The sequence below is a fragment of the Heterodontus francisci genome, chromosome 27 (genome assembly GCF_036365525.1).
Source record: "Heterodontus francisci isolate sHetFra1 chromosome 27, sHetFra1.hap1, whole genome shotgun sequence".
Taxonomy (NCBI): Eukaryota; Metazoa; Chordata; class Chondrichthyes; order Heterodontiformes; family Heterodontidae; genus Heterodontus; species Heterodontus francisci.
In genome coordinates this window covers 56,857,565-56,881,575 of record NC_090397.1, presented here as the reverse complement: position 1 = coordinate 56,881,575, position 24,011 = coordinate 56,857,565, and the positions used below count along the sequence as shown (strand labels likewise).

Below are 24,011 nucleotides of genomic sequence, written 5' to 3'. Positions count from 1 at the left end.
CAAACAGATCAGCCATGATCTTACTGAATGGTGGAGCAGGCTAGAGGGGCTGAATGGCCTACTTCTGCTTCTAATTCATATGTTCATTATTTCAGAGATACAGATATACACAGTGCTGGGGAAAGTCACCGTGCACAGAATCTTCAATCTCAGCCATGTTCGCGAGCAACTAGTACAAGTGATGACTAGTGCAAACTCAGCAGCACAAGGTGCGACTGCCTGTAGTTGGCTAGGCACCCTAACAGGATGTCTTAAACACAGCCCAGTAAAGATCAACTTTAATATGCACATTGGGGGTGGGGACTGGGGGGTTGAGCAACACTGGAAAACACTGGTGTTCGATGAAAGGTCACGGACCTGAAACATTAACTCTGCTGCTCTCTCCACAGATGCTGCCAGACCTGCTGAGTATTTCCAGCACTTTTTTTTTAAACTGGAAAAAAAGTTGTAGATAGAAACAAATGACAGCCTGGTCACAGTGAGTAAAGCCAGAAGTGGGCACTACTGTTGGAAAGAGGACTGTCCCATTGTTGTAAACTTGATGGAATAGGGACATCTTATGAAATTTGTCAATGTCCCCCCACCCCCCCATCAAACAATGGGCTAACCCAATGTAGGTGGATCAGGAAGATTAAACATTTTATTTAACTCCGGAGTCAGGGCAACAATATCTTGCAGTTATATAGCACCTTTAATATATTCAAGCATCGCAAGGCATTTCACAGGAGCACATGGCGACAAAAACCGACACCAAACCAAAAAGGAGATATTAAGTCAGGTGACCAAAAGTATGGCCAAAGATAGGTTTGAAGGGGACTTAAAGGAGGAGGGGAATGAAGGGGCAGAGGTTTGGCAAAAGGTTTCCAGATATTAGGGCCCAAGCAAGGCATGGCAGCCAATGGTAGGGTGAAGGAAGTGGGGAATGGATAGAAACAGTTTGAAACCCAAATTGCCCAGTGAGGGCACTGTCCAACAGAAGGACAAGTGCAAAGTGCAGCACTTCATCAGCTCCTTTCTCCACCCTCCCTCAGATACTGACTACACAACAGCAAGCTCGAGAAGATAACGGCCACGCCTTGAGTCTGTTCAGCATCAATTCAAACACAAGGCATTCATTGAATCCTTTTTCACTTAAACTGCACACGATATACAAAATGAAATGCAGGATTTCAGTCTCACTTTCCTCATCCTACAGCAAGTACTGCTGTGTCAACAAAACTACACCCCAGGCAAGATAATGCCCTTTAAATCAGCAGCAACATTAGCACATTTTAAACAATTGGGTCAATAGTAACAAAGTGCTGAAAATACTCAGCAGGTCTGGCAGCATCTGAGGAGAGAGAGGAGGAGTTTATGTTTCAGGTCTGTGACCTTTCATCAGAACCGGTAAAGGTTGGAAATGTAATAAGTTTTAAGCAAATGAAGCGGGGGTGGGGGGGGGGGAAAAGAGAGAAAGGAATAGAACAAAAGCTAAGGTGTGGGATAGGTAGAGGGCAGGAGAGATTAAATGACAAAGATGTCATGAGGCAAAGGGAGTGCTAATAGTGTGGTGAAAGACAAAGCATTAATCCAGAGAGTGTGTTAATGACAGAATAACGAACAGTTCTGTCCCAAAGTACAAACATGAAAAGCCAAGTTTAAGGCAGGCGCATAGTTAAAAAATAAATTAACACAATAGTATCAGTCCTGAAATGTTAATGTAACAGGAGTCAGATGGATTATAATGTGTGGACAAGTTTCACTGTAACCCATCAACAGTTTCTTCAGGGATTGTCACATAGCATTGCTGTGGAAAGTTAGTGTCTTGATGACAGGTGAGATACACTGAGTTTGAAAATGCTGGAAGAGAATAAAGCAGCTCCCAAGAAGGGCGCCAAGAAAAGCATAAAGCACCAGTGAAGGGACGCAAGAAGTGGAGAAGGTAGAGGAAGGAGTTACTCAAATGAAACTACAAGGAAATGAAGGAGGTTCTCACCCGACAGTGGCCATCTCCTCAAGGCCATGAGTATCATGAACCCCTTTGTGATCAACATTTACAAGCACATGGTGGGTGGGGCTCCCCTACCTTATCTGTTACAAGCACCACACCACCAGATCCTGGGAGATCTGGACTGACTTGTGCCCATTACTGCCCCGAGAAACCAAGCACAGTGAGTCAGAACAAAGACTGTGATCAAAGTTCATCAGCTCCAAGTAAAACTTCACTTTGTGCAAAAGGTGACGGTGTGTTTTTTCACTATCAGCCCTGGCTTTCTCCACTCCAATGTTTGGGAGAGTGGGGTGGGGGATAAAAAAAAAAAACTAGACTTCCTGTTGGCGCAACCAAAATGTTCACTGATTAAAATCCATTTATAGTTCTCGTATACTACAGAAGTTTGCAATAGCATTCTGCATTATCACTTCCCATATTACACAAAGATGAAAGTGAACATTTTAAATTGTTGAGTTTTATAGATTTAGCTATATATTTTCAACTTACGCTATATTCACTTGTAATCAGATGGTCTTGTGGCTATTACACAGCAAAGCAGTCACATTTGATTGTACATGTGGGTTCTCAGCACTGAATTGAACTGTTTCTGGTACTCTGCTATATCTAACACCATACAGTAGCCTCAAACCATCAGTATCTCTTCTTGATATTGAATATTAAGAGCAGAGCTCATTGAATACAGCAAAAACTATGAGCCCCAACAACATCCCAACTGTTGCAAAGACTTGTGCTACAGAAATAGTTGCATCCCTAGCCAAGTTCCAAATCAGCTGTAACACAGGCATCTACCAACAAAGTGGAAAATTGCCCAATCAAATCCAATCCAACCAATTACCACCCCAACAGTCAACTCTCCATCAAAGTGATGGAAGGCATTATCAACAATGCTATCAAGCAGCATTTAATCAATGCTCAGTTGGAGTTCCACCAGGACTATTGGGCTCCAGGCTTCACCATAGCCTTGGCTCAAACATGGACAAAAGAGCTGAATTCCAGAGTGTAGTGGTTCAAAAGGCAGTTCACCATCACCTTCAAGGCAATCAGGGATAAGCAATATATGTTGGCTTTGCCAATGACACCTACCTCCTTCAAACAAAAAAAAAACCTAAAACTGGAAGTTGTAGAAGCAAAAGATATGTTCCAGTATGATGACTGTTTGCTTCAGCAGAAAGCTACCTGGGAGTTTCTAAACTGTTGCATGCTTTGACACCAATAGTTGAAAAACCAAGCCAGTACACAAATGTACAACACCCTTCTTGTGCAAAAACTCCATCCTGTAACCATTATACCATCACTAGTGTCAAACAGCTCAAAGTGCTCTCTTTAAACACGTGACTTTGGAAAAACAAGGTTATGTGAGATTTCCAAGTATGCATCTTAATTTGGTGTACATGTACCAGACTGCCAGTATCCACGTGACTTTAAAAAAAGTCACCCATTAACTCACAAACTTCTACTATATCTCCCAACTCACTGAGCAAAGCCATGGGCTCCCACTAATACAATTGTTTCATTCCCTACACTTTAATGGAATGAAACAAGGGAACTAGAATTTATAGGCAAGATGAGGCTTCACAGTTTCAATCATGTATAAAAGTAATTGTCTGTCTTCCAGTACTAGGAGGATCTGCAATGGAAGGAAGGGATGTTAAACATATCCTTCAACAGCTTAGGCTTCACCGAGGATTTCAATACTTACTCACTTACCTCAATTGTTATTACCATTCACAGCTAACTGTATAGCACCTCCATAGCTGGATACGACAATCCGCCACTTGCTCTCGAGATTCCACTAGAGTCAAGTAGTTAAGATTGGAAAGAGGGAATCTACAATGCAGTTCATTTTTAAACCCATTCAATGCCCTGGTTATTGGAATGCAGCAGGTTTTTAAAACAAAAAAGACAGCATTATTTTCTTTGAGAAAGGAATCAGTCCTTTCCTACAAACTTGTGTAAAATATTTAGCTGAAGGATCAATACCCAAAACCTTGGCCTATTTTTCCTTTGCACATGCTTACAGTATTTCAAAACAGTTGAAATGTCATGTGATGCAGTGACTAATACCTTAAGCCCAAGGTCAGCTCGTCTAGTTCTTGCCATCTCTAACTCAGTCACTATTGCTTCAGAGACGTACACTACCAAATTTCATCTCTCATTTCAAGTAATCTTCCCAATTGATAGCAACCCTGCAGACTGCCAGCAACCGAAAATACCCCAGCTTGTTGGTTTTAAAACAATTGTGACAAAGCTGCATACAGACAGAGAATGTTGGCAAAGGAACAACTGGTGACAGTCGCCAGTCTCCAATAACAAAAAAATCCTTCAATGTTCTTATTCATTCCAAGAATGCAGTAAGGCCAGTATTTATTGTCCTTCCCTAGCTGCCCCATGAAACCTTTTGAACTGCTGCAGTCCATGTGGTGAAGGTGCTCCCACAATACATCTCATTCTTTGTAGCAGTTTTGATACAATTGAGGGGCTTGCTAGGCCACTTCAGAGGGCAGTTAAGAGTCAACACTGGTGTGGGACTGGAGCCACACATTGGCTCGAGTGGGTAAGGACTGCAAGTTTCCTTCCCTAAAAGGACATTAGTGAACCAAATGAGTTTTTACAGCAATCAGCTTTATGGCCACTTTTAATGACACTCTCCCTTCATCCACCTATTGAATCTAATCCTGAATGTCAACAGTTTCTGCCCCAGCCAGTAACCCTGAAAGTAAATCCCACAGCCTCATAACTGTGTAAAGTTACACCGCCCAAGATCAACCCTTTTTCCATAGTTGAGGGACCAAACCGGGACTCTCCATAGTCTGTTTGGCCCAGTATTCACTCCTCCAACCAGATCAGGCATCAAGAGAGCCAGGAGTCCATTTATATGGTTAAAAAGTACTAAGGACACAGCCACTCTAGAAAGGCATAAAAAAAATTGCTGCTGCTTCAACAAAAAAAAACAGAAGTTGAATAACTCCACCCATAACCTGCTTAAATAAGCACACTTTGGTCACACATGGCTAGATTCAAAAAGCACAAAACTAAAAAAATGAGGGGCAGTTCCATATTTGTTCAGAGGTTGCAGCAGTGATTTCCTTCCTCAGATAATGCACCTGCTGCTGGAATCCTTGGAAAACCATTTTATTCCTTAATTGCCACTTGCGCCCCATAGTAACAGCAACAGAGATGGATTCCTGCTCACTCCAAGCAACAAGCTCAGTACCCTAGTTATTCTGACATCCCATGTTGTCAGTTGGGTTTAACCACAAAGGGTATACACCAAATAGAATACTAAAATTATATCCATGGGGTAATAAAAAAAAAATGGACCTCACCACAAGGCTATGAAATATGGAGGAGGATGTCTATTTCCCCCACATCAGTTCATTCATTTAAAAATTTTCCAAATATCCAACTGCTGACTCCTAACATTTTCCCCCACTACTCTGCAAGCCCATCCCAAGTGTTGATCATTGGATACTCAACCTTGGCTCAGTGGATAGCACACTCACCTCAAGAGTCAGAAAACTGTGGGCTCAAGTCCCACTCCAGGGAGTTGAGCACAAAATTCAGGCTGACGTTCCCCAATAATGCACTGATAAAAGGTCTGCACTGTTGGAGGTGCTAACTTTCAGGTAGCTTGCAGTCTTTTGGAAAATAGGACCAAATACCCCAGCAGCAACGGGGTTGCCCATGCAAGTTTGAGGCAGCACTGTTGCACATTGAAGAGGTCGAGAAATGCAGAGTCGACACCTGGCAATTCAAAATTGTACTTGCATGCAAATTTTTTTTAAACATCGAAGAACTTGGAATTATAAGCATCAAACTAGAAATTTAGTGTCAAAAATATTGTATCAAACAATCTGAAATAAGTGACTTTGAATAAAGGAATAGGCTATTTGGGTTACAAAAACAAGAAATGCTGGAATCACTCAGCAGGTCTGGCAGCATCTGTGGAAAGAGAAGCAGAGTTAACGTTTCAGGTCAGTGACCCTTCTTTGGAACTGACAAATATTAGAAAAGTCACAGATTATAAGCAAGTGAGGTGGGGGTGGGGCAAGAGATAACAAAAGGAGAAGGTGCAGATTGGACCAGGCCACATAGCTGACCAAAAGGTCACGGAGCAAAGGCAAACAATATATTAATGGTGTGTTGAAAGACAAAGCATTAGTACAGATTAGGTGTAAATACACTGATTATTGAACAGCAGCAAGTGCAAACCTGAAAAAAAACCTGAAAAAAATAGTGGCTAAGCAAACTGAACAAACTAAGATGAAATGAAATAAAGTCAAAAAAAAGGATTGTAGAAAATGTAAAAAAGAATGTAAAAAAAAGAAAAAAAAAAGAAAAACTAACTAAAAATGGGGGGCTGTCATGCTCTGAAATTATTGAACTCAATGTTCAGTCCGGCAGGCTGAAGTGTGCCTAATCGGTAGATGAGATGCTGTTCCTCAAGCTTGCGTTGATGTTCACTGGAACACTGCAGCAGTCCCAGGACAGAGATGTGAGCATGAGAGCAGGGGAGGGGGGGGGAAGTGTTGAAATGGCAAGCAACCGGAAGCTCAGGGTCCTGCTTGCAGACTGAGCGGGGATGTTCCGCAAAGCGGTCAGTCTGCGCTTGGTCTCCCCAATGTAGAGGAGACCACACTGTGAGCAGCGAATACAGTATATTACATTGAAAGAAGTACAAGTAAATCGCTGCTTCACCTGAAAGGAGTGTTTGGGGCCTGGGATAGTGAGGAGAGAGGAGGTAAATGGGCAGGTATTACACCTCCTGCGATTGCAGGAGAAGGTGCCCTGGGACGGGGACGAGGTGGTGGGGGTAATGGAGGAGTGGACCAGGGTGTCGCGGAGGGAACGATCCCTTCGGAATGCTGACAGGGGAAGGGAGGGGAAGATGCGACTGGTAGTGGCATCACGCTGGAGGTGGCGAAAATGGCAGAGGATGATCCTTTGGATATGGAGGCTCGTGGGATGAAAAATGAGGACAAGGGGAACTCTGTCACGGTTCTGGGAGGGAGGGGAAGAGGTGAGGGTAGAGGTGCGGGGAATGGGTCGGACACGGTTGAGGGCCCTGTCAACCACAGTGGGGGGAAATCCTCGGTTGAGGAAAAAGGAGGTCATATCAGAAGCACCGTCATGGAAGGTAGCATCATCAGAGCAGATGCGTCGGAGACGGAGAAACTGGGAGAATGGAATGGAGTCCTTACAGGAGGTAGGGTGTGAAGATGTGTAGACGAGGTAGCTGTGGGAGTCGGTGGGCTTATAATGGATATTGGTAGACAACCTATCCCCAGAGATGGAGACAGAGAAGTCGAGGAAGGGAAGGGAAGTGTCAGAGATGGACCATGTAAAGGTGAGAGAAGGGTGGAAATTGGAAGCAAAGTTGATAAAGTTTTCTAGTTCGGGGTGAGAGCAGGAAACGGCACCGATACAGTCATCAATGTACCGGAAAAAGAGTTGGGGGAGGGGGCCTGAGTAGGACTGGAACAAAGAATGCTCGACACATCCCACAAAAAGACAGGCATAACTAGGACCCATGCGGGTACCCATAGTAACACCTTTTACTTGAAGGAAGTGTGTGGAGTTGAAGGAGAAGTTGTTCAATGTGAGAACAAGTTCAGCCAGGCGGAGGAGGGTGGTGGTGGATGGGAACTGGTTGGGCCTCTGTTCCAGGAAGAAGCGGAGAGCCCTCAGACCGTCCTGGTGGGGGATGGAGGTGTAGAGCGATTGGACGTTCATCGTGAAGAGGTTGGGACCAGGAAACTGGAAATTGTCAAAATGATGTAGGGCGTCAGAAGAGTCACGGATGTAGGTGGGAAGAGACTGGACCAGCGGAGAAAAGATAGATTTGGGTTGTACGTTGCATCAAAACCACCTGATTTGGGCACCATATAGACAGATAAATTTTCTCCAAAGCATCATTAAAAACATTCATCCATTATGCTACCAAAGATCAAGGTATAGAATTTGACCTTAGACTTACATACCCCCTCCAGTGAGTCACACGCCAGCTCTATCTGACTCATAGTTGGGAGCATTCCTCTAAAACCCAAATTATAAAATTCAGGCATTTTCTACACCACGTGAACTCCCAGACAAGACAGAAGAAAATATTATTGTCAACAGAATTGTCTGTTCTCCACACAATCTCATTTCTTCTATCATTGAACACATCATTCTTTCATTCTCTCTCCTGCCAGATTCCACAACCTCATGAAAAAAAATTTCCAACTCATTCACCTACAAGACTTCAAAAACCTCTTTCTGCTTTTTAATTTAAAAATTGGTTCCACCTAAACTCTACTTCCCAATTTATCTATTTTTTTGAAAACCCTTTGTACTGAAGTGACTGCACTGTGAATTTATTCTATTTTGTTCTGAATATAGTCCAGTGCAACACTTAGCCACTTTCTCATACTACTTTTCAGACCTTTTTAAAATACAGGTACTTGTGTATTAGGCACCTGGATACAACTTTATAGATTCTATTCCACCTGTATATTACAGGAAGAATTTTAAAGATTTCTCAAGCAGAAGCATAAAACATTAAATTTAAGCAAATAAATCTCCCAAACTACAACTAGCGACACTACTTGCTGCTCCTATTCACAGTATGCATTAACACAAGTCAATTTATAAACAAAAATAGTTCTCCCCAAATTGTAATTGTAAAGTTATTTCAGAGACAGTGATGGGGCCCCTTCATATCAAGATAAACAGGCTGACAACAGCTGAACCTCATTCCTCAATTTGTATTCATATAATGCCTTAATGTAGCAAAACATTTCAAGGTACTTCAGGGGAGCATAATCAGAAAAAATTCACACCAAGCTGAAGGAGGACACATTAGATAAGGTTGATCAAAGTAGTCAGTTTTGAGGAGTGTCTTCAAACGAGGAAGGTAATTCCAGACCTCAGGACCTAGACAGTTGAAGGCATGGCCGCCAATAGTGGGGTGAAGGAAGCCAGGGATTTGCAAGAGGTCAGAACTGGAAAAAATGCAGAATTGTCAAAGGATTATAGAAGGTTACAAAGCAAGGGAGGGTGCAAAGGATGGAGGGATTTGAACATCGGAATGAAAACTTAAATTTGAAGAGTTGGTGGACCAGGAGCCAATGTACACCGCCGTTAGGAACATAGGAAACAGGAGTAGACCATTCAACCCATCGAGCCTGCTCCGCCTTTCAAACAGATCATGGCTGATCATCTACCTCTAAGCCATTTTTCCCCCCACTTTCCCCATATCCCATGATGTCATTAGCACCCAGAAATATAAATCGATTTCTATCTCGAATATGCTCAATGATTGAGCCTCCACAGCCCTGAGGTAGAGAATTCCAAAGATTCACCACCCTCTGAGTAAAGAAATTCCTCCTAATCTCAGTCTTAAATGGCCTGCCCTTTATTCTGAGACTGCATCCCCTGGTTGTAGACTCACCAACCAGAGGAAACATCCTATCCACATCCACCCTGTAAAAATGTTTAAGTTTCAATGAGATCACCTCTCATTCTTCAAAACTCCAGAGAATACAGGCCGAGTTTCGACAGGGGTGACTTCTACTCCACAAGACATGCAGCCCAAACACTGTCAATCAACAACACTATGATTAATATGGAGGGAGGGATCAAAGTGCAACAGATATTAATGCAGTAATATCACTAAGATTTCAGTGGAATCAAACAGCAGGTAAGCAAAGCACTCAGGGTACATCTGCCCAAGAGTGGTGGCGGGGAGTTCATTTACATATTCAGAACTCCTAAACTTGCATCATGGCTGCAAAAAAGCATTCAAGTTATGCAACACAGGATGAAGTGGTAGTGATAGAAGCAACTGAAATCAGCCAAAAACCAGCAGCATATTTGCATATTGTGCATATTACAAAGTATTGACTCAAACAGCATTCATACACAGCAACAACCGATAAATCAACCAGAAAAAATGAATGATTGTATTTACAACCACCCTCCCCCACCAAAAAAAAAATCCACATTTTGTCTCCAAAAGCATTGAAATGCCAGAATGAAACAGGCCAAGACTGCTCAGTCTGTCCCAGTTTCATTAGCCTATTGGTATTGGGGCAGCACAGTGGTTAGCACCACAGCCTCACAGCTCCAGGGACCCGGGTTCGATTCTGGGTACTGCCTGTGTGGAGTTTGCAAGTTCTCCCTGTGTCTGCGTGGGTTTCCTCCAGGTGCTCCGGTTTCCTCCCACAAGCCAAAAGACTTGCAGGTTGATAGGTAAATTGGCCATTATAAATTGCCCCTAGTATAGGTAGGTGGTAGGGAAATATAGGGACAGGTGGGGATGTGGTAGGAATATGGGATTAGTGTAGGATTAGTATAAATGGGTGGTTGATGGTCAGCACAGACTCGGTGGGCCGAAGGGCCTGTTTCAGTGCTGTATCTCTAATCTAATCTAAAATCTAAACCAGCTAAATAAAACCACATGCAGCAGCTTAAAGATATTAAATTTCATATTAAGCAGTTAGTTATATGGTCACATAACTCACTGTGTCAGGGACAGAAAACAAGTGGAAGGATGGGGATTAACATTAAACACAATTACAATGAAGAGCATATTACAGAATCATATAACACAGGGGGTGGTCATTTGGCACATCATGGTTGTGCCAGCTCTCTGGTAGAGCTACAATTAGTCCCACTTCCCTGCTCTTTCCCTACAGCGCTGTAAATTTCCCCCTTCAATATTCATCCAATTCCTTTTTGAAAGTTACTTATTGAATCTGCTTCCTTCAGCCATTCACGCAGTACATTCCAGATCACCGTATGAAGATATTTTTTTCTCCACCTCCTCCACCCAATTCTCTTAAAATCTGCAGCCGCTCTGGCTTATGGACCCTGTTCTTAAATTAAGAATTTTATTCACAGAACTATAGAAACTTACAGCAAAGGAGACCATTCAGCCCTTCTTGCCTGCGCTGGCTCTTTGAACATGCAGTCGTGCCTACTCCCACATCTTTGCTTTTTATCCATAACCCTGTGAGTTCCTCACCCTCAAGCAGCTGTCCAATTCCCTTTGGAAGTTAGTCATGCAACCAGCCTCCACTACCTTTTTCAGGTCCAGCTCCCAACAACTCTCAGTGAAATGTGTTAATTACAATCTTTTAATTAAAAAAAAATTATATATATATATATATATATAGTTTGAAAAATCTGCACACAAGCGGTTGTCATTCTCACAGCGCCCTAAGGCCCCAGCAGCTTTGAATGGGGTTGAGGAACTGCTGTCAGCGCCCAGACGCCATGGGAAGCGCCGGCTGAGGAGAACGAGTTAAGCCGGCGACACAATGTTTTAAAGAGGCTCCTTACTCAATGCGTCCTGGGTACTCCGTCTCCGCATGCCCACCTCCGGCTCCTGCTCGATTTCCGACATGACTGGACAGCAGCTGGTGCTGGTGCTGGTGGTGGTAGTGGTAGTGGTCTGTAAGCCCGGCTCAGAGGACAACCTCCCTCAACACCTGCTGATCACTCAACCGCTCTCCCCTCCCACCTCCTCTTTTATCAGCACTGCGCATGTGTCGCTCCTCTCAATGGCCTTTGGGAGTTGTAGTCCACTGCTACCCCCCGCGGTGCTTTCTGGGAGCTGTAGTCGTCCAACTCTCTTTCCGAGAGAGTCAAAGAGACTACAAGTTCCCGACCCAGGATGTTTCCGGAGTTGTTGTTGCTGTGATTACAATTTGGAGGACTCCTTTGCACCTCGAAATTGTTAAAACACCCCGAAAAACAAGAAAAAAATGTATTTGGCTAAACTTTCTTTGTTGCAATCAATAAAAAGATAATTGGGAAAGCTGAAAATCTGAAATGAAGTGCTGGGAAAGGCACTGCAGGTGGATCAGCAGCAGACTTGGGAGGATGTGTTTTCTTTCGGCGAAAGGAGAAGAATCGAATGAGCATGCTTTATTTTATTGCATGCAAGCGGAAAAGAATAATTAGAGATGTTGGAAATCATGAGGGTAAGAAAGCTAGCATAAAGGCACTTTACCGGAATGCTCGTAGCATTCGTAACAAGGTTGATGAGTTAACGGCACAAATCATCGCGAGTGAATATGATTTGGTAGCCATTACGGAGACATGGTGACAGGTTGGTCACGACTGGGAGTTAAATTTTTTTTAAATTTCCAAAATATACTTTATTCATAACAATCTGTAAAAATTACATTGCCAAACAGTTTCAAACAGCACCAAAAAATACAAACATTGCAAGGGAGATCAGTTTCCTTCTATACTATCATGAGTTTCTTCACAACCCTTCCATTTCACTATTGTCATGCCAATTACAGTTTTACATTTACAGCAAATGAAAATATTAACGATACAGTTCGAGGGGTTTCCCATGGATGCAGCCCCTCAGTTCAGCTTGGTGCGGGGACCTTACACTGTGGTCTTTCCCCATTGAGCCTTTGCTGCGGCTGCCCCAAGCTTTAGTGCGTCCCTCAGCACGTAGTCCTGGACCTTGGAATGTGCCAGTCTGCAACATTCGGTGGTGGACAACTCTTTGCGCTGGAAGACCAGCAAGTTTCGGGCAGACCAAAGGGCGTCTTTCACCGAATTGATAGTCCTCCAGCAGCAGTTGATGTTTCTCTCGGTGTGCGTCCCTGGGAACAGCCCGTAGAGCACAGACTCCTGTGTTACCGAGCTGCTTGGGATGAACCTCGACAAAAACCACTGCATCTCTTTCCACACCTGCTTTGCAAAAACACATTCCAGGAGGAGGTGGGCGACCGTCTGGGAGTTAAATATCCAGGGGTACCAGACTATTCGGAAGGACAGACAGGTAGGTAAGGGAGGTGGTGTAACTCTGATATTCAAGGACAACATCAGGGCGGTGCTGAGAGATGATATAGGTTCTATGGAGAATGAGGTTGAATCCGTTTGGGTGGAAATTAGAAACTCTAAGAAGAAAAAGTCATTGATAGGCGTAGTCTATAGGCCACCAAATAATAACATCACATTGGGGCAGGCAATAAACAAAGAAATAACTAATCCCTGTAAAAATGGTACGGCAGTTATCATGGGGGATTTTAATCTACATGTAGATTGGTCGAACCAGCTCAGTCACGGTAGCCTTGAGGAGGAGTTCGTTGAGTGTATCCGTGATAGTTTTCTTGAACAGTATGTATTGGAACCGACGAGGGAGCAAGCTATCCTAGATCTAGTCCTGTGTAATGAGACAGGAATAATTAATGACCTCATAGTTAGGGATCCTCTTGGAAGGAGTGATCACAGTATGGTTGAATTTAGAATACAGATGGAGAGTGTGAAGATAAAATCCAATACCAAGGTCCTGCGCTTGAACAAGGGGGACTACAATAGAATGAGGGAGGACTTGGCTAAAGTAGGCTGGAAACAAAGATTTTGTGGTGGGACAGTTGACGAGCAGTGGAGGACTTTCAAAGCAATTTTTCAAAGTGCTCAGCAAAAGTATATTCAGTGAAAAGGAAGGACTGGAAGAAAAGGGGTAATCTGCCATGAGTGTCTAAGGAAATAAGGGAGGCTATCAAATTGAAAGAGAACGCATACAAAGTGGCCAAAAACAGCATGAAACTAGAAGATTGGGAAAATTTTAAAGGTCAACAGAAAGCCACAAAAAGAGCTATAAAGAAAAGTAAGATAGAACATGAGAAAAAACTAGCACAGAATATAAAGACAGATAGCAAAAGTTTCTATAAATATATAAAACGAAAAAGAGTGGCTAAAGTAAACGTTGGTCCTTTAGAGGATGAGAAGGGGAATTTAGTTATGGGATATGATGAAATGGCCGAGGCATTGAACAGGTATTTTGTATCGGTCTTCACAGTGGAGGACATTAATAACATGCCAGTAATTGACAAAGAGACGAACGTAGGTGAGGACCTGGAAACAATCATTATTACAGAAGAGGTAGTGTTGGGCAAGCTAATGGAGCTAAGGATTGATAAGTCTCCTGGCCCTGATGGAATGCATCCCAGGGTACTAAAAGAGATGGCGGGAGAAATAGCAGGTGCACTGGCAGTAATTTTCCAAAATTCGCTGGACTCTGGGGTAGTCCCAGCAGATTGGAAAACAGTAGATGTGACGCCACTGTTTAAAAAGGGAGGTAGACAAAAGATGGGGAATTAGCTTAACCTCTGTAGTGAGGAAGATGCTTGAGTCTATTATCAAGGAAGAAATAGCAGGGCATCTCGATAGAAATTGTCCCGTTGGGCAGACGCAGCATGGGTTCATGAAGGGCAGGTCATGCTTGACAAATCTTTTGGAATTCTATGATGACATTACGAGCAAGGTGGACAATGGGGACCCAGTGGATGTGGTGTACTTAGATTTCTAAAAGGCCTTCGACAAGGTGCCGCACAAGAGGCTGCTGCATAAGATAAGGATGCATGGTGTTAGGGGGAAAGTATTAGCATGGATAGAGGATTGGTTGACTAACAAACAGGAAGCAGAGAGTGGGGATAAATGAGTGCTATTCTGGTTGGCAATCAGTCACTAGTGGTGTGCCTCAGGGATCGGTGTTGGGACCGCAATTATTTACAATTTATATAGACGATTTGGAGTTGGGGACCACGTGTAGGGTGTCAAAGTTTGCAGATGACACTAAGATGAGTGGCAGAGCAAAGTGTGCAGATGACTGTGAAACTTTGCAGAGGAACATAGATACATTGAGTGAGTGGGCAAAGGTCTGGCAGATGGAATACAATGTTAATAAATGTGAAGTCATTCATTTCGGTAGGAGTAACAGTAAAAAGGATTATTACTTGAATGGTAAAATGTTGCAGCATGCTGCTATGCAGAGGGACCTAGGTGTCCTTGTGCATGAATCGCAGAAGGTTGGTCTGCAGGTACAGCAAGTAATTAGGAAGGCAAATGGAATTTTGTCCTTCATTGCTAAAGGGATTGAGTTTAAAAGCAGAGAGGTTATGTTGCAGCTGTATGAGGTACTGGTGAGGCCGCACCTGGAGTACTGTCTGCAGTTTTGGTCTCCTTACTTGAGAAAGGATGTACTGGCACTGGAGAGGGTGCAGAGGAGGTTCACTAGGTTGATTCCGGAGTTGAGGGGGTTGGCTTATGAGGAGAGACTGAGTAGATTGGGATTATATTCATTGGAATTCAGAAGATTGAGGGGGGATCTTATAGAAACATATAAAATTATGAAGGGAATAGATAAGATACAAGTAGAGAGGATGTTTCCACTGGCAGGTGAAGCTAGGACAAGAGGGCATAGCCTCAAGATTAGAGAGAGCAGATTTAAGACTGAATTAAGAAGGAACTTCTTCACCCAGAGGGTTGTTAATCTATGGAATTCCTTGCCCAGTGAAGTAGTTGACGCTTCTTCAGTAAACGTTTTTAAAGCTAAGGTAGATATCTTTTTGAACAATAAAGGAATTAAGGGATACGGTGAGAGCGCGGGTAAGTGGATCTGAGTCCACGAAAAGATCAGCCATGATCTTATTGAATGGCGGAGCAGGCTCGAGGGGCCGGACGGCCTACTCCTGCTCCTAGTTCTTATGATCTTATTATGACACCCTGTATTTTAACAATCTTAGATATCTAGGCACTTCTTGTTAATTTATTCATTATGTATTCCTGTGTCCATATTTAGAATGGGATTGCCTATGGAAAACATCATAGAATCCTACAGCACAGGAGCCAATTCAATCCATCGTATCTGCTGCTTGAAAGAGCTATCCAAGAAGTTCCACTTTCCAGCTCATTGCCACAGCCTTGCATATGTTTCCTTTTCAACTATATATCCAATTCCCTTTTGAAAGTTAGTATTGACCCAGATTTTCCAGGTCAGTCGTGAAGCAATTGCACTTGCTACTGACCTTGAAGAATGCTGCCCACATAGATTTTTTTTAATTCAAAAAATTCATGGGATGTGGGCGTCGCTGGCTAGGCCAGCATTTATTGCCCATCCCTACTTGCCCTTGAGAAGGTGGTGGTGAGCTGCCTTCTTGAACCGCTGCAGTCCATGTGAGATAGGTACACCCATGGTGCATGAGGAAGGGAGTTCCAGGATTTTGACCCAGCTACAGTGAAGGAACGGTGATATAGTTGCAAATCAGGATGGTGTGTGGCTTGGAGGGGAATTTGCAGGTGGTGGTGTTCCCATGCATTTGCTGCCCTTGTCCTTCCAGTTGGTAGAGGTCGCGGGTTTGGAAGGTGCTGTCTAAGGAGCCTTGGTGTGTTGCTGCAGTGCATCTTTTGTAGATGGTACACACTGCTGCCACTGTGCGTCAGTGGTGGAGGGAGTGAATGTTTGTGGATGGGGTGCCAATCAAGTGGGCTGCTTTGTCCTGGATGGTGTCGAGCTTCTTGAGTGTTGTTGGAGCTGCACCCATCCAGGCAAGTGGAGAGTATTCCATCACACTCTTGACCCGTGCCTTAAAGATGGTGGACAGGCTTTGGGGAGTCAGGAGATGAGTTACTCGCCGCAGGATTCCAAGCCTCTGACCTGCTGTTGTAGCCATGGTATTTATATGGCTACTACAGTTCAGTTTCTGGTCAATGGTAGCCCCTAGGACGTTGATAGTGGGGGATTCAGCGATGGTAATGCCATTGAATGTCAAGGGGAGATGGTTATATTCTCTCTTGTTGGAGATGGTCATTGCCTGGTACTTGTGTGGTGCGAATGTTACTTGCCACCTATCAGCCCAAGCCTGGATATTGTCCAGGTCTTGCTGCATTTCTACACGGACTGCTTCAGTATCTGAGGAGTCGCGAATGGTGCTGAACATTGTGCAATCATCAGCAAACATCCCCACTTCTGACCTTATGATTGAAGGAAGGTCATTGATGAAGCAGCTGAAGATGGTTGTGCCTAGGACACTACCCTGAGGAACTCCTGCAGTAATGTCCTGGAGCTGAGATGATTGACCGCCAACAACCACAACCATCTTCCTTTGCGCTAGGTATGACTCTAACCAGCAGAGAGTTTCCCCCCTGAATCCCATTGACTCCAATTTTGCGAGGGCTACTTGATGCCATACACGGTCAAATGCTGCCTTGATGTCAAGGGCAGTCACTCTCACCCCACCTCTCGAGTTTAGCTCTTTTGTCCATGTTTGATGAGGCTGTGATGAGGTCAGGAGCTGAGTGGCCCTGGCGGAACCCAAACTGAGCATCAGTGAGCAGGTCATTGCTAAGCAAGTGCTGCTTGATGGCACTGTTGATGGCACCTTCCATCACTTTACTGGAGATTGAGAGTAGACTGATGGGGTGATAATTGGCTGGGTTGGATTTGTCCTGCTTTTTGTGCACAGGACATACCTAGGCAATTTTCCACATTGCTGGGTAGATGAACAGCTTGGCTAGGGGTGCAGCAAGTTCTGAAGCACAGGTCTTCAGTACTATTGCCGGAATATCGTCAGGGCCATAGCCTTTGCAGTATCAGTGCCTTCAGCCGTTTCTTGATATCACAGGAGTGAATCGAATTGGCTGAAGTCTGGCATCTGTGATGCTGGAGACTTCAGGAGGAGGTTGAGATGGATCATCAATTCAGCACTCCTGGCTGAAGATTGTTGCAAATGCTTCTGCCTTATCTTTCGCACTGATGTGCTGGGCTCCCCCATCATTGAGGATGGGGATATTTATGGAGCCTCCTCCTCCAATTAGTTGTTTAATTGTCCACCACCATTCACGGCTGGATGTGGCAGGACTGCAGAACTTAGATCTGACCCATTGGTTCTGGGATCACTTAGCTCTCTCTATTGCATGCTACTTACGCATTTTGGCACGCAAGTAGTCCTCTGTTGTAGCTTCACCAGGTTGACACCTCATTTTGAGGTAGGCCTGGTGCTGCTTCTGGCATGCCCTCCTGGACACTTCATTGAACCAAGGTTGGTCTCCTGGCTTGATGGTATTGGTAGCGTGGGGGAATACGCCAGGCCATGAGGTTACAGATTGTGGTTGAGTACAATTCTGCTCCTGCTGATGACCCACAGCACCTCATGGATGCCCAGTTTTGCATTGCTAGATCTGTTCAAAATCTATCCCATTTAGCACGGTGACAGTGCCACACAACACGATGGACGGTATCCTCAATGTGAAGGCGGGACTTCATCTCCACAAGGACTGTGCGGTGGTCACTCCTACCAATACTGTCATGGACAGATGCATCTGCGGCAGGCAGATTGGTGAGGACTAGGTCAAGTATGTTTTTCCCTCTTGTTGATTCCCTCACCACCTGCCGCAGACCCAGTCTAGCAGCTATGTCCTTTAGGACTCGGCCAGCAGTGGTGCTACCGAGCCACTCTTGGTGATGGACATTGAAATCCCCCACCAAGAGTACATTCTGCGCCCTTGCTACCCTCAGTGCTTCCTCCAAGTGGTGTTCAACATGGAGGAGTACTGACTCATCAGCTGAAGGAGGGCGGTAGGTGGTAATCAGTGGGAGGTCTCTTTGCCCATGTTTGACCTGATGCCATGAGACTTCATGGGGTCCGGAGTCGATGTTCAGGACTCCCAGGGCAACTCCCTCCCTCCTGTACACCACTGTGCTGCCACCTCTGCTGGGTCTGTCCTGCCAGTGGGACAGGACATACCTAGGTTTAGTGATGGCAGTGTCTGGGACATTGTCTGTAAGGTATGATTCCATGAGTATCACGATGTCAGGCTGTTGCTTGACTAATCTGTGGGACAGCTCTCCCAACTGTGGCACAAGTCCCCAGATGTTAGTAAGGAGGACTTTGCAGGGTCGACAGGGCTGGGTTTGCAAGGCAGGGTAAGCAGCTAAATCACATTTAAGTATTCAGATAGGCAGCATAACCATAAAAGTGCCTTATCCTTAAATTTTAAAATAAATTTTCAGTTAATGAAATCTATGATTAGGTTACGATATAAGCTAAAATATAAACAAACGGTTCCAGAAAATTATTTAAAGTATGTGGAATTTATCATAATGGGTAAATTTGACATTCCACAAATATAAAATCTTATTAGGGCCACTGAGGATGTTTAGCAGTAATTCAATGTTAGTACACCATTAAAAAATAATACCTCATTCAACAAGGGTTAACTTTTTCATGAGTCTTTACAGTGAGACTATCTGCCTAAGAGTGGAAGTCCTCAATTCCTAGATTTCCCAATGATTACAGTCTGGGAGAGGGGAAAGAGACCTCAACTGTGCTCCCTCTGGAGAAGCGTAGAATCACTGACAGCTACTTCTTCATTTCTGCATTATTCTGTGCACGTGCAGACTCCTGAAGTTGCTGTAAGTTTTGTGGAATAATGATGGCAAATGCTGACATTACCATCACAAAATCTGTGCCATTGAATCTGCTTCCATTGCCCTTTCAGGCCATGCATTCTAGATCACAAGAACTCGCTGCCAGCAGAGACAATAGCATCCTTGCAGTTATCAAATTGTTTTAAACACTTCAATTAGATCACCAAAATAAACCTCAGAATGTCGACTTTAAGGTTCCTGTCCATACTTCCATATTCCCCTAGGGCCTTACCCCTTCCTAATCTCAATCTCCTGCAGCCCTATATCCCTCCAATAGCCCACATCTTGGTCCCCACTCTCCCATCAGCAGGTCTTACTTGCCCCTCCCCCAGAAATCTCTCCTTAGCAGCTCTGCCTTCCTAGATTTCTCCCCGCCTTCAGAAACCTCTTGAAGAGCTTCCTTTTTAACCGTGTTTTTGCCTTCTGTTGACACCTTTCCGTTCTCCACCCTTGCTTGGTGGCCATTCACGATTGACTGCCCTGTAAACCACTCAAGAGAGGTCTCCTTGTAAAAAACGAGCTCTAGATATTTTTGATTTCCTTTACCATGTGGTGGGATCAAAACCAGGTGCTTTGCTCTCAAGTTCAAATTTACCTGAACCTTATATTGTTGTTTTGTGTTATGGTGCAAATGGATTTAATTGGGGCACAGTTGCCTTACTGGCTTTCCCTATAGCCACCTCACACTGGCTGTGCACCTTTAATGAGTGGTCATTTGTTACCCACAGGTTTGTCTTTTAATGGCCATTTCTAGTACAGATGGTTCCCAGCCTCATTCTGGTAGTTTTATTCTTTCCAGCTAAGATCCCCTTATCCCCATTTTCTCACTCTCTCTTGAGGATGTGCCAACTTGGCTGTTAGTGGCACTCCTGCCCCACTGGCAGTAGCTTGTGGGCTCAAACCCTACTAGACTGAAACACAACCGCGATCCTCTACCAACTAGAAGGACAAGGGCCGCAAATGCATGGGAACACCACCTGCAAGTTGCCCTCCAAGTCACACACCATCCAGATCTGGAACTATATCGCCGTTCCTTCACTGTCACTGGGTCAAAATCCTGGAACTCTCTTCCTAACAGCACTGTGGGTATACCTACCCGACATGGACTGCAGCAGTTCAAGAAGGCAGCTCACCACCACCTTCTCAAGGGCAATTAGGGATGGGCAATAAATGCTGGCCTGGCTAGCGACGCCCACATCCCATGAATGATTAAAAAAAGTGATTCCTGACAACACAGCTGGCCGTTGACATCATCAGGCTGCGCCAAGATGCGCACATGCGCAGACGGGCTTCTGTACATCATCATGCAATGCACCTGGTCAGCTCCACTGCCCCCCCTGCTCCATCCTCTACCCCGCCGCTCTCTCCTCCATCCCTCCAGTCGCTAGCTCGAGGCCACGCCCCCTCCCTCCTCTCTGCCACATGCTCCTACATCGCCTTGTTTCTTTGGGCAGCGCAGTGCAGGAAGGAAGCGGGGGCAGCGGGCAGGGAGCGAGCTGCCAGAGCGGAATGGCACTGAAAACAATTAGAATTGTGCAGCAGTGTCAGAGGTGCTGTACTTTCGATTTCCATTGCGTGCTGCCATAGGTTTACTTTGCCATTGTGATTATCGAGCAGCACCATCTTTAGTCCTGGCAGCTGTCTACCTTCGCAGACTACATGTGCCAGTACAGCACCACCTAGTGGTTGCATCGTCAGCAAATGCAGCCTAAAAAACGTTAGTATACTTTGATACAGTAGCGAGGGAATGCCAAAGAATAACAGGTATTATCTTTTGGTTAAGATGTTAAATATCTACTCAGCCAGATATAAAACAGATTGATGGTTGATTTGGTGCCCACTGGACCATGCCGTGTACAAAATAGCTACCATGACGATAGTGACTACACTCCAAAAGTAGTCCTTTGATTGTAAAGTGTTTTGCGATGTCAGGACATCATAACAAGCGACTGTTTTTTTTAAAACCATGTTTCAGCCATTGGGTGATGTGCAGCACTGGTGGAAATAGACTAAAATTAAATGATTCAAGCCATTGAAAATTGTCCAGACACTGTACATTGTCATTCTGTGCCGACCACTGGAGGGGAATTTCTATATAGATACCATAATCCCAAAAAGTAATTAAGCAAACTCCAGAATTCAACTACCTTCCAACAGAGGATAGCAATAAACCTCAAGAGGACACAGACAGGTTGGTGGAATGAACAGACAAATGGCAAATGAAATTTAATTTAGAGAAGCGGCAGTGGTTAGCACCGCAGCCTCACAGCTCCAGGGACCCAGGTTCAATTCTGGGTACTGTCTGTGCGGAGCTTGCAAGTTCTCCCTGTGACCGTGTGGGTTTTCACCGGTTGCTCCAGTTTCCTCCCACAGCCAAAGACTTGCAGGTTGATAGGTAAATTGGCCGTTGTAAATTGTCCCTAGTGTAGGGAGGTGATAGGGAATATGGGATTACTGTAGGGTTAGTATAAATGGGTGGTTGTTGGTCGGCACAGACTCGGTGGGCCGAAGGGCCTGTTTCAGTGCTGTATCTCTAAATGAAATAAATAAAATAAGTGTGAAGTGGTATATCTTGTTAGGAAGAATGAGAAGCAATATAAAATATAGGGGGTACAAGGCAGGTTGAGGAAGTGATGAAAAAGGCAAACGAGATCCTGGGCTTTATAAAGCAAAGAAATGATGATCGTTTATAAAAGACTGATTCAGCCTCAATGGAATATGGTGTCAATTCTGAGCACCACACTTTAGGAATGATGTGAAGGTTTTAGAAAGGGTGCAGAAAAAATTTACGAGAATAGTTCCAGGGATGAGGAACTCCAGTTACATGGATAGATTGAAGATTGGGGTTGTTCTTAGAGAAGAGGAGGTTGAGAGGAGATTTAACAGAAGTGTTCAAAATCACAAGGGGTCTAGACAGAGTAGATAAAGAGAAACTGTTCTCATTGGCAGAAGGGTCGAGAACAAGAGGACACAGATTTGAAGTGACTGGCAAAAAGAACCAGAGGTAACATGAGGAAAAACATTTTTACACAACAAGTGGTTACAATCTAGAACGCACTGCCTAAAAAGGTGGTGGAGGCAGTTTCAATCCTGGCTTTCAAAAGGGAATTGGATAAACACATGAAGGAACAAAAATTTACATGGTTACAGGGAAAGAGCAGGGGTTGCAGGACTAACTAAATTGCTATTGCGGAAAGCCAGCACAGGCTCAACACGCCAAATGGCCTCCTTCTGTGCTGTAACCATTTTATGAATCTATCCCTATTGAACTCTCACCTCCTGCAGTTCAAAGACACTGCTGCAGCTAGCCCAAGGGGAAAATCGTCCAAATCTCCTGTTCGCAATTATCCAGCAATCCTCACAAGAGAATAGGATCAGGATAGCCTGTGTCCACATCTAACACTCAATCAAGATTCGCACATGAACAGCAGCCACGTGGACGGGTTACAACATGAGGGTGCCTTACTCCCCCAGAACTGTACTATCAAAGATTAAGGTATAGAATGGCATCTCAATGGCCCCAAAACATTATGTAGTGAAGTACTGTGTAAGTGGCTGTGCATCCTTATCCAGTTATTAGGTTCTTTCTCTTGTACCCAATGTAGCTAAAGAGCAAGGTTGGAATGCAGTGATTGGGAGAGAGCCAGGGCTGGAACTGCAAAGAAGGGCGATGTTCCAAGATCTAATTATATTTTAAGTACCAGAGCTGGACATCCCACACTGTATTTGTAAATAATTGGCCAGAATCCTTTTTGATAAGAGTATTCTCTTTCTGGAATGTCGGTGTTCCAGATCCAGCACCCCATAGCCAACCAGGAAGGGCTATTGCCAGTCTTCGTCCACAGTAGCACTCTGATGGTTTCTCCCATGCCAGTTTAACAATGCAGCATTGATTGCTGGAGAGCAGTTGTTAGCCAGTACTGTTTGGCTTTTGTTTACTCTTCTGTCCAGTGCTGTCTGAACATATCCCTTTGCTGTGCAAGGTTTAGGACAGGTTTGAATCAAATGCTGGATGAGAGGGGAAATCAATGAGCAAAAAAAAACTAGGAAACTGAGGGTATGAAAATGTACAAATTACAAATTTGTTGCACAGTTACAGGAGTAGGGTGGGGTCATTGATAGATCCCAGATTACAGAATTCCAAACTCTAAACCTGCAGTGACCCACAAATCAAAATCATTCCCACACCTCCAACTGTAATCACTAGCATCTCAATTAATAAAAACACAGAGGCAGAAATCTTAGACAAATGCTTATCGCTACCAAATCAAATATCATGGTATCTGGGCTCAGCGACTACATAGTTAGATGTACAGTAAAGCTCTCGATTAGATGCCCCATCAGGTTTTTCTCGATCAGCTACTGCATAGATAGGTGTAAACCTCAGGGACATTCCTCAGTCCCAATCTCAGAAGAGTGTGCTCCATCACACTTGAGATACTTTTCCCTTTTCCATATTCCACACTGGCCCATTCCTGTGCCCTCTCTGAATGAGATCAAGTGCCATTCAATGTGCTTCCCTGAGGGCACCCACTCCTGAAGTAAGCTCCACAGACATCAGTTGCTCTCTCATACTTGTTCAAGTGGCCATTCACCCACAAGACTGGGTAGCATGTGTTGGTGAGTGGAGAGCAATTGCAGTAGGTCCAAATCCTGCTCCCAATTCCAGTAGGGGGTTCCTGGCCCTAACCAAGTGCTGCCAGTCCAGGCAAAGTCAGCAGAGACAGGGAATAGAATGGAAGGGGGAGGGGGAAGAAACTTCCTGGTCTGTACAGCTCAGCTACAGTCAACCAACAA

General features: G+C 44.4%; 2 protein-coding genes across 2 annotated transcripts in view; one reads left to right on the top strand and one right to left on the bottom strand.

The window, feature by feature from the left end:
• cax1 (cation/H+ exchanger protein 1) overlaps positions 1–11,492 on the bottom strand; it is a 62,275-nt gene extending 50,783 nt beyond the window's left edge. The window contains exon 1 of the mRNA XM_068059420.1: positions 11,318–11,492. Coding sequence (XP_067915521.1) covers positions 11,318–11,381 — 64 coding nt within the window. The 5' untranslated portion in view covers positions 11,382–11,492. The remainder of the gene's footprint in view (positions 1–11,317) is intronic.
• A 391-nt stretch (positions 11,493–11,883) lies between these two features.
• Positions 11,884–24,011, top strand: part of LOC137385031 (carboxypeptidase A1-like) — a 55,078-nt gene continuing 42,950 nt past the window's right edge. The window contains exon 1 of the mRNA XM_068059776.1: positions 11,884–11,961. The gene's annotated coding sequence lies outside the window, so the exon portion shown is untranslated. The remainder of the gene's footprint in view (positions 11,962–24,011) is intronic.